Source organism: Pinus tabuliformis, chromosome 1_1 (assembly GCF_031772625.1).
Source record: "Pinus tabuliformis cultivar Carrire ecotype Pingquan chromosome 1_1, CPIR1, whole genome shotgun sequence".
In the NCBI taxonomy this organism is placed as follows: domain Eukaryota; kingdom Viridiplantae; phylum Streptophyta; class Pinopsida; order Pinales; family Pinaceae; genus Pinus; species Pinus tabuliformis.
The window spans coordinates 405,381,081-405,398,669 of NC_142297.1; the positions used below are offsets into that span (position 1 = coordinate 405,381,081).

The 17,589-nt window shown below is 34.2% G+C and overlaps 1 protein-coding gene across 1 annotated transcript; it reads left to right on the plus strand.

Moving 5' to 3' along the window:
- Positions 1 to 2,859: 2,859 nt before the first annotated feature.
- On the plus strand, positions 2,860 to 5,233 carry LOC149213389 (disease resistance protein Roq1-like). Its single transcript, XM_089390749.1, has 2 exons — positions 2,860 to 3,649; positions 3,757 to 5,233. Exons 1-2 carry the CDS (start codon positions 3,144 to 3,146, stop codon positions 4,955 to 4,957), a joined length of 1,707 nt encoding a protein of 568 aa, XP_089246875.1. The 5' UTR covers positions 2,860 to 3,143; the 3' UTR covers positions 4,958 to 5,233.
- The last annotated feature ends 12,356 nt before the right edge of the window (positions 5,234 to 17,589 follow it).

The following is a 17,589-nucleotide window of genomic DNA, read 5'->3' on the forward strand; positions in this document are numbered from 1 at the left end:
AAATATTGCCACACCTGGAAAAACCCATACCATGGTAGAAAAGAAACACATGCAATCTCATGCATGCCAAAGCTAGCAAGGAAATACACATGCAAGTTGATATCTGCAATGAAGCCTGTTATAGCTGCTTCACTTAGTCTTTCATTACTTGATTTTTGCTTCCTCTTGCCTTCTTTTCCTTTCTTGCTCCAATGCCAAAGTGTTCCAACAAACTCTAAGTGTCCAAGAGTATGAGAGAGAGAGAGAGAATAATGAAAGAGCTTCGACATTGAACTGATAAAAGGTTACCAACTACTCCTCAGAAGCCTTTTTATGGAAGAGGCCTCTATCTTCTTCATTTTCCTCGTCACATGCAACCTGTGACCTTTCACCTCCTTTTTCTCCTAATTTCCATTATTTTCATAAATAACTGTCCCAAAAATGCCATTTTGTCTTTCCAAAGCCTTAGCCATAAACAACCAAATGAACACCCATTACAATGTCTTTCCCAACATTCAACTTGGAATAAGTGTCCCATCGACCGTGGTTATTGTTTTTAACTTTTATTACATGGAATTTTCACCAAGTCTGTTACAAGTCAAGTTCCCGAAGTTCAACTCCTCCACAAAACAACACTAACTTCTCATATTGCATGGTTCTTTATAGGTCAATCTATCGTGGGAGTCTCTGCTCCACCAGTTTGGTTTGTTGGCAAATGGCTCGGTAACATTAAGATCACAATTTGGAATTTTGATTTTTTGATCACCCTTTTCAATTTTGTAAGCATGACTTCTACCTCTAGTTTCCCGGGAAGACGAATTTTTATGACTCCTCTCATTTTCGTGCTCAAGGGTAGAGTTTTCTAATGTGTGTGAGACTCAATCCCCATGCGCTCCACATGTATAATTTGTCTTTTTCCAATGTAAATACATGTGCTTAAAAGAAAATAACTTGTATGATAAAATAATTGAGTTGCTAGTAAATTAAGCATTATTTTGCATGTGTTTTATAAAAATAGTTATTAATCTTTATTTTAAATAAAATAATAATATATAATAATGAAATATTTAATTTAATCAGTTTAAATAATTTTAATTAAAAATAATATTTTTGAGAAATTAATAACAAAATTAAAATAAAAAAAAATAAAAAATAATAATTATATACTCTTATTTTAACTATTTATATTAAAAAAAATTAAATGTCAATTTCATAAGTTTTTTTTTTTAAATAATAATGATATTTACACTGACATTTAATAAAAATAAAAATGTTACCAAGTTATTGATATATTTTGTCTCATTCATATATATATTAATGTTTACAACAATATTTAATATTTTATTTTGCATTAAAAAATTATTTTAAAGAATGGGATATGGATTTTCACAATTGTTTTTATATGTCAGTGTTTTTATAGTTTTTTTTTTTTATCTTTAGGGTGGTTGGTAGTTACATTCACTCAAAACCTAGGTATATCAATCTAAATGGAATTATCTATCCCTACTTTTTTTTGTTTTTAGGGTGGTTGGTAGCTACATTCACTAAAACCCAGTTACATCAATCTCAAGGGATTTATCCATCAGCCAAACTAGTAAAGCCCAACCCCAAAGATTTAGAAGAGATTTTACCTCATGACTTCTCCTATTTAGCAAAAAAACTCGACCAACTTCATTATCTTAAAAAAAAATTATAGAAAAATTATTAAAAATTATTTAATAATTTATTTTTCATAATTTTATTAATTTTTATATAATATTTTAATAGCTATAAGTTAAATAGCTATTTCTATTGTTGGTAGAATTTAAATAAAATTTAATTAATTTCATTTATTTAAATAAAATTAATAAACATTTAATAAATTTAATAACTTCATTTATTTAATATAAATTTGATAAACATTTATTGTTTTATTAAGTCTTAAATTTAGCCATTAATTTAATGGCCGCTTAAAATGTCAAACAACTTTAAATTTAAAATTGACAAACCAAAGTCCTGGGGACAAATGATTAATTAATTAGTTCTCGACAGGTTTGATACAATTCCATTGATTAATTCCCGTGGAGTGGAGTGAGCGAATTCTGGTGGAAGAGGGCAGTGCCTAAATCCCAAAAAAATTTACTAGTAATTATGTGTTTCTCTAGGTTTAAAACTAATAACAAAAAAATTAATATTAATATTTTTAATAATAATAAAAAAATTCACTTATTTTATTAAAAATTAAAAGTAAATATTATTATAATCTACTATATACAAAGTAAATATACTTGTTCGGAGGTAGAGACTCGTTACAAAAATTTAATTTACCAGATATACAACATCGAGAATATTGGTGTAGTGGGAGTTTTAAAGTTCGATAATCAACTTATTTTCTGGGAAGAACTGAGGTTGACGGGACTGAATAGATGCTTTTTGGGTCGCACATCTTGTAGTTGTTAGATTTACGTGACTTATAAATAAAGATGGAATTTGATGGGCAATTTGTTTCCCTGACGTGATTTGTTTGTTAAATATAATTTAAAGTTTTACGAAACGAAATTTTTAAGAAAATAAGTAAAATGCGAAAACCTTCCAATTCAACGAGTGACTCTCTTTTGAAATTCCAACCTTGCGGCAGAGCATAGTTTCCACTCCCGATTCTGTTTCTGTATCCCCAGACTCCATGTAAAATCTCTTAGAAAAAGCAATGTCGTTGAATACGCAAGTCCATAGAAAAGTGGGTTCACCGCCGCATTCTATGTTGCGATAGCCCACCAAGACCACTACTTTACAGTTGGCCATGTGCATAGGAAAATGGGTGTTCACCCCCACAAATTTTTTTTATTGGGAATGGCCGACCAACACCACTACTTTACGGTCCTTTCGTTCGATGCAACTTCCCAGTCCACATGGAATTGAAGAAAACCATGGAATTTACCTCGTCGCAGCGGTTCAGCTTTTATTCCTTTGAAGGTATTTCCTTTTCATACGAGTTGCAGAATGTACCTAAACTAGGGCTGAAGGCTTTAACTTCTATCTATCTATTTCTGAACTACAATATTTCTCATTACAATCTTTACAAAGTTTCTCTGCGCTTCTGAAACTCCTAAACTCACATAATTCCTGGCAATTTGCATCCCTTCGACCCATTAGTGCCTGTTTCTATCTATACATTCCAGTTGGAAATGGCCTCCACCTCCACTGCTGTCAATCTCCCCACCAATTCTTGTTACGAGTTCTTCCTCAACCATCGTGGTCCGGATACAAAAAATACCCTCGCCAGCTACCTTTACCGTCGCCTGGTTTTACATGGATTCCGAGTCTTTTGGGACAAGGAGGAAATGCAAGTGGGTGATTCTTTAACTTGTCAGATACAAGACGCTATTAAAACCGCTTATGTCCATGTGGCTATCTTCTCGCCCCGATATGCACAATCTAAATGGTGTCTCGACGAGCTCCAGCTGATGGTGGAGTCAGGAAAGCCTATCATACCTGTATTTTACAATATCCATCCCTGCGAGCTTAGACGGACACAAGGCGAAGGAGTGTATGCTCAAGCCCTACGCAACCTCGAAAAGAAGAGAACATATGACTCTCAACCGCGGTATAACTCCACCACGATTGGAAATTGGAGGACTGCTCTCTGCGCTGTTGCAGAAATGAGTGGGCTGGAGCTCGACACGTTTAACGGGTGAAAAGTCGAACTTCCCTCTATCAATTCAATATGTAAGACTCTTTTACCTACAGCCTTACTTATTTTCTAACTATTAGTTTTTATATTTTCTTGTGAATAACTAGGGATGAGGGAGAGCTAGTCGATGCAGTCGTTGATTCTGTGTCGCAAAAGCTGAGAGGAACCCGCCGGTTGGATGTTGCAGAACATCCCACCGGTTTGGATGAAAAGATTGAAGATTTTGAAAATAAAGTCTTGTTGGTGCAGCGGCAGCAGAGTGACAGACCCCGAGTCATCGGGATCGTAGGCATGGGTGGTATGGGGAAGACAACTTTACTTAAAGAAATTTTCAATAGGAAGAAGTGTGAATACAGTAGATCTTGCTTCTTATCTGATGTAAGGGAGAACGCACGCAAAGCCACTTTAGAATCATTGCAGAAGAAACTTCTTGAGGGGTTGACTCAAAGAAATGAAAGAATAGAATGTGTTAGTGAAGGAATAGAGCTGCTTAAAACCCGTCTCTCATCTTTGCAGGCGTTGGTAATTTTAGATGACGTAGATCATGTTAATCAGTTAGATGCACTTCTCAGGCCAATTCGAGATGTTTTTCACCCTCACAGTTTAATATTGATTACATCTCGAGACAGAGATGTTCTCACAAGGTCAAGAGTGGAAGAGTCATCGATTTATAAGTTAAACGGCCTTAATCCACAGCATTCCCAAGAACTCTTCTGCTTGCATGCCTTCTTCCAACGCCATCCACCCCCAGCATTTGAAGATCTAGTGGATAAGTATTTAAAGGCCTGCAATAGACTACCTTTGTCTTTAAAAGTGTTCGGAGCTCTCCTTTATGGAAATGATGACAAGTCTTTTTGGGAAGACCATTTGGAAAGACTTGAACAAATACTTCCAGATGACATACAAGAGAGTCTTCGACTAAGTTACGATACACTTCAGATGGACGAAAAAATAATATTCTTAGACATTGCATGCTTTTTTATAGGAACCAGAAAGAGTATGGCAATAATGTTTTGGGAGGGATGTGGGTTGAAAGGCTCGCTGGGGTTTCGAAGTCTACTAAATAAGAATCTTGTGGAGCTGGAAGCTATCAGTGACCGTATCAGTGGGAATGAAGATGGGATTAGAATGCACGATCACTTGAGAGATATGGGAAGACATCTTGCTAACTATTCAGGATTGCCGCGTCGGATTTGGCGGACAGAGGACTTCGAAGATTTTTTGCAGCAATCATCTGTAAGTAATCAATCATTCTATCTGCAATATATATTATCCAATAAAACCTGGGTACAACGTTTTTGTATGTAATTGCTTTTCAATAATGAACAGGTAGTAACCGAAGTGCGGGGAATTAGCCAAAGAGACGAAGTTCCATCATTTTCAGGCTGCAAAATTAGGAACTTGCAACTTCTTGATATTAACTGTAGCTTGTGGGCAGATGGTCTCTTGGAAAGTATTATGAATGCAGTGCAGTCACCGAATCTCATATGGCTTCGCACGGACAACCGCACCTACTCTCGCCTGCGTTCTTCGTTTCCATTGATAAAGTTAAGAGTTTTAGAAGTGTTCGAGGAGTTCAGTGCCTGGACGATATTGCACTCATTGTGGCATGAAGAATCGCAGGTAAATAGATATTCGTTGAATTTAAGCGAGTATATTTATTTTCTTTTATAATACGGCAGCAGAGGGTCTCGACTCTCCAATGAATTCGAAAGGGTTTTATTTATTTTCAAGTGCCAGAATATATTACTGGATCAAATCCAAGGGTTTTGTAGATGAAAATCTTCTCTATATTTAGAATAATTGAAGCATGTCAACATGTTTTCAGGCACCTTTGCACCTGAGGGAATTAACGATTGAAGCTCCCCACTCTGTTATTCCAAAGTCCATTCGACTGTTGAATAACCTCGAACGGATTGTGATATGTAATAGTAGACCTTGCGGGGAAATGCCCGAAAAGTTTCTCGAAGAATTTTGCGAACTGCTTAAGTTGAAACACATCGACCTGTCATATTGCAGTGATTTAAAGCGTCTCCTCGATTCCTCCGGGAATCTAACAAACCTGAAGCGCATCGACCTGTCAGGTTGCAGTGATTTGGAGGGTCTTCCGGATTCCTTTGGGAATCTAACAAGACTTGAATATCTTGATTTACATGGTTGCAGTGATTTGGAGAGTCTTCCGGATTCGTTTGGGAATCTAACAAGACTTGAATATCTTGATTTACATAGTTGCAGTGCTTTAACAATGTCGAGGGAAACCCTTGGAAACATCTGCACGCTTCAGTACATAGATCTTACCGGTTGTTGCAGTATTGAAGTATTGCCTTCCCAACTTGCACATCAATGGTCCCTGGAAATTTTAGACCTCAAGGATCTTGCAAGCTTGATAGAGTTGCCGAGTAACATTGGAGAGCTCAGGAACTTGAAAAAGTTGAAGCTGTGGAACTGCGAGAAATTGAAAGGTTTGCCGGATTCCCTTGGACGGTTGAATAAGCTGACCGAGTTGTTGATAATCAACTGTTCATTATGCCAGTTGTCATTTAAAATGGAAGGAGAAGTAGAAAGTATTTGCCCCAACCTTCAACGTCTTGAAATCATCGGTTGTGAAGCCCTGGTGAAGGTTGGAACACTGCCGGATGCACTCATAAAACTGGAATTTACTGACTGTCCTGAACTGAGGGAAATAGAATGGATAAATCCTCTTCCTAAACTTCAAATTCTGAACCTTAGTGAATGTATAAAACTGGAGCAGTTGCCAAGTATGGAAACATTGGTATCTTTGGAAGAACTTGAGGCATCTGGAAGTGTGAAGCTGAGGAGCATAAGGGGGTTGGCCCATCTCACAAAGCTTCGAAGACTAGATGTTTGGTGGTGCTATGATTTAAAAGAGCTGGCAGGTGTTGATCAGTTGAGAGCGTTGGAATGCCTTAATGTTTGTGACTGTCCCAAACTACAGTTACCTGAGGCAGTCTCCAAAGATATCATCAACATTTCTCCTTTTCCGGATAGTGTTTTGGGTTAATTTTATCTAGATTTTGAGAAAGATTTTTTATAATTGTAAATCTGAGTGGTATAATTCGTAAATTTGTAAAATTAAATTATTTGGGAAGCGTTTTATAATGTTAAATTTATTTAAATATTTTAAATAATAAAATATGAAAATTATGGTAAAATTATTTTATTAAAAAATAAAAAATAATTAATAATTTAATTAAATTAATAGTTAAATTATTTTTATTTTAAATTAGAGTAAGATAAAATAATTTTGGAATAGAATATTTAGTTTTTAATTTAATTATCAATAATTATTAAGTTGGTAGTGGAGATTTAACTTTTAAGAAATATTATAGAATATTCATAATAGTATACACAAAGTAATGATTATTTGGAAAGTGATTATGTTTTTTTCTTTTAATTAAATTGACCAATTAAAAAAATATTGTATTAACAAGTGTCATATTAAAAAAGTTATAATTTTATTTAGCATGTGGTTCTAATAAGTTATGATATTATAATATAACTTATTTACAAATTTTAAATCTCATTAATAAAAATAAAAATAAATATGTTTAATTAAAAATATTGCTACATATTTTCTTAATATATATATTTAAATGATATATTATTTTTTATAATCAAACTGTGTTCTATATTGAAATTAAATTACATAAATTTTGATTCTTTAAAATTGAAAAAATGTTTCGATGATATAAAGCTAGAATATTCTTTGTTTATGTCACAATTAAACGAAGTGAATTATAGATTTGGATAATTAAGAGTCACAATGAGTGAATTATAGGGTTGGATAATTAATAGTCGCAATTTTCCTTTCAAAATTTTGGGGAGAGTTTCTATGCCACATGTCAAGTGGCAACGCTTCAGTTGTGTTTGCATCCTTCTAGCGAAATGGTTTTGTCATGTTCCTCATCGCATTCATTGACATTTCCCTCCCAAACGTGAAGCGCAGGTTTCCTTCACCACTTCAATTTGTTCTGCGCATGAATTTTTTTGCTCTTTTGATCACATAGTTGAAGATGAATAAAATGGGGGTAATTGCTGGACTTATTCATTCAGAGTTTCAAAGATCAGTGGTTCGAACTCCGGGATATCTGAAAAAATTACTGGACTGCTCACGCGCATGAGGGTTTGAGCGTCTTAGCTCAGCGCAGATTTGATCTTTCTCACAGCTTCGTTGGTTTTCCATGATAAATAGATAGTCAAATAATCTATTACAACTGAAAAAATGAAGTAAAATCCAAAGCTCTCGGTTTAATTAAAAACAAAAAAATCCTTGTGATATAGTTGGCCCATGGACAACACAATGATTTGAGTACTAGTGTGATATCGATATATATATTGTAGTTTTCTTGGATTTTCTAGTAAAATACAATTATTTTATGGTTTTTTTGGATTTTCTACTAAAATACAATTATTTTATGATAAAACATTATGGAGAGTTTTATAAGTGCCATTTTCTATCAACTTTTTTGATGACCTCTACCTGCTCCTTAAGATACAGAGCTTTCTAATTGTCATTTTCTAGCTCAGGGAGAGGATTAAGAGAGCACATACATGTTTCAATGGATCGTAATCTTGATGGAATGTGACTGTATTTTTTGTTAGCATTAGATCACAACCTGAGAGATCATGAGATTGCAACCCTTAGTTGTAGAATACTAGAGTTTTACATGGTAGGAAATTGCAAGGGAGATAAGTTCATATTGTTATGAAATGTTACGATCATATTGATATCAAACGTTACTTGATCGTAAGAATGGAATTTAAATCATAAAATTTGTCATGATGTATTCATAAGGTTTCATGAATTGTGAGGGCATATATATAGAGTATTGGTGGTTTTTTGAGTTCTTGGATTTCTTCCATTTGATTTGAGTACTTATGTGATATCAATATTAATTAAATTTTATTCATAGAAAAGCTCTACAATGTTGTGAATATAATTGTTAAATTAAACAAAGTCTTTCAGTAGAAATCATATGAGAGAATTTTTTGGTCGATGCGTTTCGAACCAACAAGTGTGGTTCGTCATCAGGACCAGATGATGTTCAAATATAGTCATTACTTGAAATTATGCCATTCAAATATAGCCGTTACTTGAAATTATGTCTCTACATTGCTCTCTATTTATGCCTTTGCCATGGTTTGGCTCTTCATCTGATGATGAACCACACTTGTTGGTTCGAAACGTGCCGACAAAAAACTTCTCTCATGTGATTTCTACCGAAAGACTTTGTTTAATTCATTATGGATCACAGAAGCTTGAATATGGAAATATAATTGTTGTTTGTTGGTTAATAGAAGCAGGCATTTATACTTAGTATTAATTCATCAATATATTATTGTTTCTTATTAGCTATGGAAATGCATGTGATTTGTTCATTAATCTATAAGAAAATTTCTACTTATTATCAATGAGGGGATTATATTTCATACATGATCAACTTTTCATTATATGCTCAAGTTCTTAGCACTCTAATGTCATTAACAATAATTTTTTTCCCCGAGACCATAGTGACTAATAATTTTTCTTGGAATTCTATCATGGTTAAGTTACAAATGTAGCAATGGTGTTTTCCACATTGTTTAATATTCAATTAAAATTATGTAAACAAAATCATTACATTTTAATCCTTCAACAATTTATCATAAGTAAGCATGTAAATTCAAAGTCATACTTTAAGGATAATGCATGACCATCTCACTAATGCTATTGTAATGGTTTAAGTTTCATTCTGAACAAAATGATAAGGACTAACTGAAGCAATACATCCATTCTTATAACCAACATTTAAAACCAAGATCTATTGACCTTGGTTCGATTCTACATTTTATATGTGTATGGACTTCAATTCAATACTCGGGATGAAACATTTTATGTTTATGGAGTTCACATCAACCCTTGAGAGGAATTAACACTTTACACACATTTCCATTACAAATTCTGTCGAATTCTTCTTGAAGTATTGGCTTATAATACCGTGAATTCGAGATTCACTAGATTAATTCAATATTTTATACTATTTGTAGGCAAGGATGGAATTTGACGGGCATTTTGCCTGTCATAAGGATTTTTGAACGTATTTGATGGCTAGAATTTGTCCATGCTCATTTTGAGTGACGTGCCCAGAAGAGTAAAAACGTATTTTTAACGTTTGGAACTTTTTCCAACACGTTCTTATGCCCAGGGCCAAATTTTTTTGAAAAACGCCATTCCCTTATCTCGCAGGGCCGTCACACACACTGTTTCCTTCCTTTTCCTATTCTCGCGCAACTCCTTTTCGCCTGACATCATGCTTTACTCTCAGCTGCAGCGTGAAACTCTTGGCTGCATGAGGCAAGTAGCTCAATGAATTGTGGAAATGTCAAGAGGCTGTCAAATTAGCATGTGGGAGGAATCGAAATTAGCATGTGGGAGCAGCCATAGCCATTTTTTCTGAAATTTCTTCTCTTAAAAACGAAGTCTCGTCCCCAATAGCAGCGAATTTTTCGCTCCGCCAGAGATTTAGTCTTTTGTGGAGAATGGACAATTCTCACTTGTCCCGCGAGTCGCACCATTCCCTTAGCCGAAGCTTTTTTCTCTCGGAAAGGATATACTATAGTTTCGGGATGGTAATGTTGATCAAATACGGAATGGTCTGATTAGCAAACCAACATTAATTTGGAATCTTTCCCTGGACGATTTCGGGGATCTGTGCATGCCACTGCATGGTCTCCCTGTCTTTCCTCTTTCATCTTCGGATTCCAACAGTAGCAAACCCAACGAATGTGGGCTTGTTTTCTTTGTACAATCGAGATTCGAGTTCATGATTCACACTCTCTCTCAACGCATTGCCCATTCAAACTTACGCCCGTCGCCCAGCTCAAGATTGGCTCCAAGGAAACTGGGAGGAAATTACAAATTGGTGCTTCAGGTTAGTGATTGATTTTTTATTCTTCAAACACTGTGGGTCTACCGTCTGATTGTTGCTAGCTTTTAATTTTTTATTTCATAAATTTCACAAGAGATTTGGATATGTGTAATTGCTCACCGCTCTTTAAACAGGGGTTTATCATTATGGAGAATATGGTTTCTTGGAGATTTAAATTCTTTTATGAAATGATTGTCGATTGTTTCACTGTCTACAAGTCTCTCCCAAAATTTACTTAATACACATTATTAATTTATTTATTTTTTCCGAAGAAAAAGCGAACTTTTATTGAAGAAATAAAAAATTACTTTGCATATGCTTCAGCATCTCTGTTTGGACTGTAAGACTGCTTTTGCTATCCAACAAAAACGTCCTACCTTCAACAAAAAAACCAGCTGTTCTTTGAATGAACTGTTGTAGACTGTTTTTTCCTTCTAATCTGTTCAGCCATAAACCGTGACATCCCTTTCAAAAAGGGGCAACAGAACCATCATAAAAGACGGGTCCATCAAAGACATAAGCTTGGATCTGCTCCCTTGTATTGCTAAGCTTGTAAAAATAATCCATTGCTTTCTGTAAAATGGCATGGTATTGCACAAATGCAATTACAGTCACAAATACATCATCCTACGACAGTAAAAGTTATTGATGCAAAGATCATTTTAAGTAAAAATAAAAGAAAGATATTCGCTTCACTCTAGACACTGAAAATGTCTTCTATGCCTAGTACCTACGAATCACGATCTTTGCATTTTAAGGTATAGTAGTTGTTCACATGCAGGGTTGGAATTTCGATTTGAACTTTATATATATTAGTGTTTTATATATTTTTAATATTGACTTTATTGTTTTAATTATTTTTTTAATTTAATAAAAATTGTAATAATTGATTTTTTCCTAACTTTAAAAAAATATTAACAATAATTATTATTAAAATTATATATTTAAAATATATATATATATATATATATATATATATATATATATATATATATATTTTGTTTATAAATAGTATATAGAAAATAATATAATCAACCTAAATTATATTTTGCTTTAGAGAAAATAGGGGGTGGTTAAAAAAATATGGAATTGTTATATATTATGTCTTTTTTTATATATATGAGGATCTAATAAAATGTTGGTAATTCTATAAAAAAAAATATTTCAAATTTAAGATTACAATTATATGTAAGATTTAACAATATTATTAAGATGTTGAAATGCTAAGAAAATTTAAAAGTTTAACTATATAGATTAATATTCAAAATCAAAGTTCAAATAAATATTAATGTAGATATGAGGATTTCAACATATAACAACTTCCTTTTTTTCCTTACGATAAATATATGAAAATTTTCAACATAATTATTTATTGAATGGTAATTTTTTAATCAAAACTTTATTAGTGAAGGGTTAAATTTTTATGAGAACATCACTCTTGAAGGGCAAAATTTTTAATATAACGTTTCTTGACGGGAAGCATAAGGACCCAAAACGTCAAAAAAAATTGTATGACGGGTAAAGAGAAATCCAAATTCCAACCCTGTTTGTAGGGCTATGGAAATAAGTAGCATACTGAAACCTTACCATCTACAAGCCTGTGATGGAATTTGTCACAGAATACTGTTACTAGAATAAGACTAAGTCTATTTGGAAATAAAATGAAAACCTATAAATATTTTTTCTACACTATTTAATCTGCAAAACGATTCAAATAATCCATGTTATCCTTATCCTTGGTAACTCTAGCAATCTGAAGGCATAACAATTCAATAAAAAAATAGATATATACATAGAAACATAGTATATTCAACCAAACATTAATGGAAATGGTTTAACCTTTTTGCTTTAGTTTTACATTTAGGTTTAGGTTTGACCTTTTAGTTTTAGATTTTAAGTTTTAGCTTGGGTTTTGGGTTTTGTTGATTTGATATTTAGGTTTTAATAATATACTTAATTTTACGTTTAAATATATAGGTTTAGTATTTAATATTTACATTTAAGCATAAAATATTTATGTTTTAATATTAAGTTTAGAACATTAGGTATTAGGCTTAAAGCATTGAGTTTTAATATTAGAGTTAAAATATACTTAACAATTATTAATTTGATTGATATATGTCTATAAATGTATATTAACCACATTTACTAATGTATTGTACTAATACATAAAACCTTTCAAAATATTTTTAAAACAAATTACGTGTGACAGTTGAAGTGGTTCTATTCAGCAAACCGGAATAAACAATTTTATAAACACTGATTTATCTATGGATTACGTCACACTCACATATGCCCACTGTTGGCATTATGACACAGGTTTGGCACTGTGACACAGGTGTTGTCCTTGATGGAAACTCAGTCAGAAGTCAGATCACAGATTCAGGTTCTCAGAATGAAGGAAAAATAGGTATACGCAAGTTTCACTTGACCAAGCCGTGTATACATGCGGGTTAGCAGTTTAGAAGGCGCGTATGCGTATACACGCACTTTCACGCAAAGAAAAGCGCATACATGTTGGAAAACTTGGTTTTGGTACATGGTATTTGGTCCCTGGTATTTTGACCCGTGGTATTGATCCAAGGTATCTTCACCGAAGTGTTGACCCCAGGTATTTGGTCCAAGGTATTGCTTCTAAGTGGTTTTGGACCATGGTATAGAGTAAGGCCTAAGACTATAAAAGGAGCAGGAGATCATTAGGCAAAAGCACTCAAGTATTGAATATCTAATGAAGAGCTAGATTTAGAATACTGGCCATTAGGTTATGGTACATAGCTGGATCTGAATCAAGGAGGAACCTGAGCACTTGAAGAAGGATAAGTTCTATTGATGGGTCAAGATCTTAAGGCTTGAAGAGAAGTATATTTATGTGGTTTTGATCTTTTATATGAATAGTTGGTGCATGTTGTAATCTGTAAATCTGATGATGTGGGTATAACTGATGTCTAAATAGTTCTAAAGGCTAAATCATCTTTTACAGATCTGTAGGCAAGTTCATTACAGCAAGGGCGCGTATACACGCTGTCTAGCATTTCAAAACTGCGTATATGCAGGTTTCTCTTGAGCAAAGTGCGTATGCACGCAGGTTCGACATATTGAAGTAGCGTACACCTCATAAAATATGTTTTAGCTACTTTTGTTTGTTGTTGCAGTGTTCTGGGTTTTGGCTTGAGTTCTTGTTATTGTTATTATGTTCTGGTTACATCTTTCAGAAAAGTGATTGTTTGATTCAGTTTTGGTTGGTACAAAGGAGATTGGTTGATGTAGATATATTTGATGTTTGATTGATGTTATTGATGGATCCAGTCTGAAAATTTATGAAATGTGGTCCCTGTAAGAAAAGAGAAGGTTGTAGCCTTCTGTGGGTTAGCACCTACGTACTAGTACATCGGCTAGTACAAGAGCTAAGGGGGTTGTAGCTCCCTTCCAAGAGAAGCTGGAGAACGAGGGAAAGTTGTAGCCTTATGTAGGTAAAAGCTTGCGTATTGGTATAAGATGGCACCAGTATAGAAATATTGTAAAAATAAGTTTCTTATTAAAAGAAGATAGAGACGAATTGCAACAAGTGCTTTTCACCCACACTAGGTTTCCACCTTATATCTTGTGTTCTTGTGTGTGATTGTATGTTCTGTTGTTACTACACCTGGTAACTATTATATGGTTCTGATACACAGATTAAATATCAACTGACTAAATTATAAGTTTAGAAGGTGTACGTTAGTTGCTCTAAACATAGCTGCGTATATACACAAGTTGCATTAACCGAAGTAGCATATATAAATCTGTTTATAGAAATGAAATAGTGTCAAATTGATAATATTGATTCACCCCCTCCCCCCCAACTCTCAGTATTATTTCCAACAATTGGTATCAGAGCAGGTCCTTCAGAAGAAGCTTGATTGCTTGAAGGAAGATCTGTCATCATGAGCAAATACAAAAAATAGGCATCCATCAGGCCACCAATCTTTGATGGGAGCAACTTCGTCTATTGGAAGGTAAGAACCACAACCTATCTTCAATCTCTTGGAATAGAATTTTGGGATATCGTGGAAGGAGGATACACACTTCCATTAGCAACCTCTATAGATACGGAAGGTAAACGCAGTATGAAACAAATGCAAAGGCTGTCAATACTCTATTGGGGAGTCTATCACAATCAGAATTCGTCAAGGTTATGCAGCTGAAAACCGCCAAAGAAATATGGGACAAGATCATTCTAAGCTATGAAGGAGACGATCAGGTAAAACGTGCAAAACTACAATCTCTCAAAATTCAATATGAAACTCTCAGAATGCACAATGATGAAAGTGTAGCTAATTATTTCTTACGTATATATGTGATTGTTGATCGCATGAAAAACTTGGGTGAAGAGATAAAATAAGTTACTTTAGTTGGAAAGGTTCTAAGATCCTTGTCTCCTAAGTTTAAATCAAAAGTTTCTGCCATAGAAGAAAAGCAGGATCTTCAGAGTATTACTATGTCATAGCTGCACACAATCCTAACTGCTTTCGAAATGAGAAAAAGGGGTCCATCAGACATGAGAGAAGCCACATTCAAAGCTTCAGGAAAAGGAGAACTCAATGAGTTAGGACATACGTCAGAAGGAGAGGAAGAATCAAACTTTGTCGAGAACCTTCAACGGGGTTCTGGAAGATTCAGAGGTAAAGTACCTTTCAAATGTTTTGCTTGTGGAAGAGTAGATCGTTATGCTGCCAAATGTCCTCACAAAGATAAGCTTGATAGAGGTAAGGAATCAGCAAAATGGAATAGAAAACAAAGTGTAAATAAAAAGAGCTACTATACGCATGAAGATAGTGATGGTTTATCAAATAGTGATGAAGATGAAAATAGTAATGATTATAGACTTCTGATGGCTTTTGAAGATGATGATTTCTTGGATGATTTAGATGAAGATGGTCTCTATGAAGAAATTTCTAAACTTAAAATCTGTTTAGAAGAAAAGAGTATGATTATAGATACTCTGACATTCCAACTTGCTGAAAGAGAAAAACACAACGAAAAGTTAGAATGTGAAATTGTAGGTCTAAGAAAAGAAATTGAGAAAACAAAAGCTCTCAATCTTAGGTTTGCTAAAGGATTAGAAACTTTAGATGAAATTATCAAAGTGCAGTGTTCTCCTCTTATAAAGACAGGTCTTGGATATACTAAAGAACCATCTTAAGCACAGAAGCTATCAACCTCCAAAAGCTATCTAGATGCAACAAGGAGAAGTGAACAGGTTGACAATTGTTAGCAGAGGCTTAAAATAGATCACCAGGTAAATCGAGTTCAATCTACTTCAAAGATGAACAGAAGCTATAACCAACCACAGGTAAATCATTCTAAATTTGCTTCAAGAATGAATGTCAATGGAAACTACAATCATCAGGTCAGTAGATTTGATAATCATAGGAATTTCTTTAATGGCCAATGTTTTTCATGTCATAACTTTGGACACAAAGCTACTCAATGTGTTTCTTACAAGACCATCATGACTAGAGAAGCACGAAATCAAAGAAATATGACTAGGATCATGAAAAGAACCTACAATAACTTTTCTACTCTTGGAAATGAAATATAATGCTCTATCTGTAGCAACTTTGGTCATGAAGAATCTGAATGTAGGAGTAAATTTCGGCAAACATCTCAGAAGGAGCAAGCTTAATTGGGTCCCAAAACATGGAAAAAGAAAGAACCGCAAACCGAAAGACGTGGTATAGCCTTATATGCATAAGGACAAGAAAATCAATGGTACATCGACAGTGGATGCTCAAAACACATGACAGGTGATAAAGAAAAACTTCAGTCATATAGTGCCTTAGAAAAGGAAAGGAAGGTCTCATTTGGAAATGACACCCTCGCAGTCATAAAAGGTAAAGGCTCTGTTCTCTTAAAAGAAAAGGTCAAAGCTGGGAATGTTATCTATGTTTATGACTTAAAGCATAATCTATTGAGTGTTAGTCAAATGTGTGATCAAGGAAATGAGGCAGTATTTCATTCAAATGGATTTGTTGTTCATGAGCTTGATACAGGAGAAACAGTGATCAAAGACATAAGAACTCCAAATAATTTATACATACTCAAGGGAGGACAGCAACAAAGCTATCTAAGCAAAAATGATGAACACTGACTATGGCGCAGAAGATTGGGGCATCTAAGCTTCCCTCAGATAAGGAAAGCATGAAAAGACCAAGTTGTTCGCGATCTTCCTGACATCAGAATTCCAGAAAATACAATATGAAAAACATGTCAATTTGGTAAGAAAACTAGAACACATTTCCCTGAGAAGGAAGGATCAGCTAGTAAACCGCTTGAACTTGTCCATACTGATTTATGTGGTCCGTCAAGGAAAAAATCACCTCGTGGAGAAGAATACTTTATATTGTTCATTGATGACTTTTCTAGAATGTGTTGGATAGGACTTCTAAAACATAAATACGAAGCATTTGAAAATTTCAAAGAATTCAAAGCTTTGGTTGAAAATGAATCAGATCGCAAAATCAAATGCCTCAGGTTTGATCGAGGAGGGGAATTTACCTAGGATGAATTCTTCGACTTCTGTGAAGAACGTGGAATAAGAAGGGAATTATCTGCTGCAAGAACTCAACAAAATGGAGTGGTAGAAAGGATGAACAAAACTGTTCAACAAATGGCTCGTGCTATGCTAGATGAGTCTGGAACTCCTGCAACCTTCTGGGGTGAAGCTGCATTTGCTGTCATCACTATTCTCAACAAAACAAATGTTCGGGTAAACAACACTCAAGCGCCTCATGAAATTTGGTATGGTAAGAATCCTACTGTAAAATACTTCAAAGTTTTTGGAAGCAAATGCTACATAAAAAGGACTGATGAAAAACTTGGCAAGTTTGAACCTAGAGCAGATGAAGGCATTCTCCTTGGTTACTCTTCCCGAAGTAAAGGATACAAGTGTTGTAATAAAAGACTAGGGAAAATTGTTGAAAGTATTGATGTTGTGATTGATGAAGCAGGCGAAAATCCAAAGCAGGTAAA

Bases quoted from the DNA above. Each gene is read 5' to 3' on its own strand.
- LOC149213389 (XM_089390749.1), top strand. From the start codon at position 3,144: ATGGCCTCCACCTCCACTGCTGTCAATCTCCCCACCAATTCTTGTTAC. The intron at 3,650-3,756 runs GTGAAAAGTCGA...GTGAATAACTAG, and splicing joins GAGCTCGACACGTTTAACGG to GGATGAGGGAGAGCTAGTCG.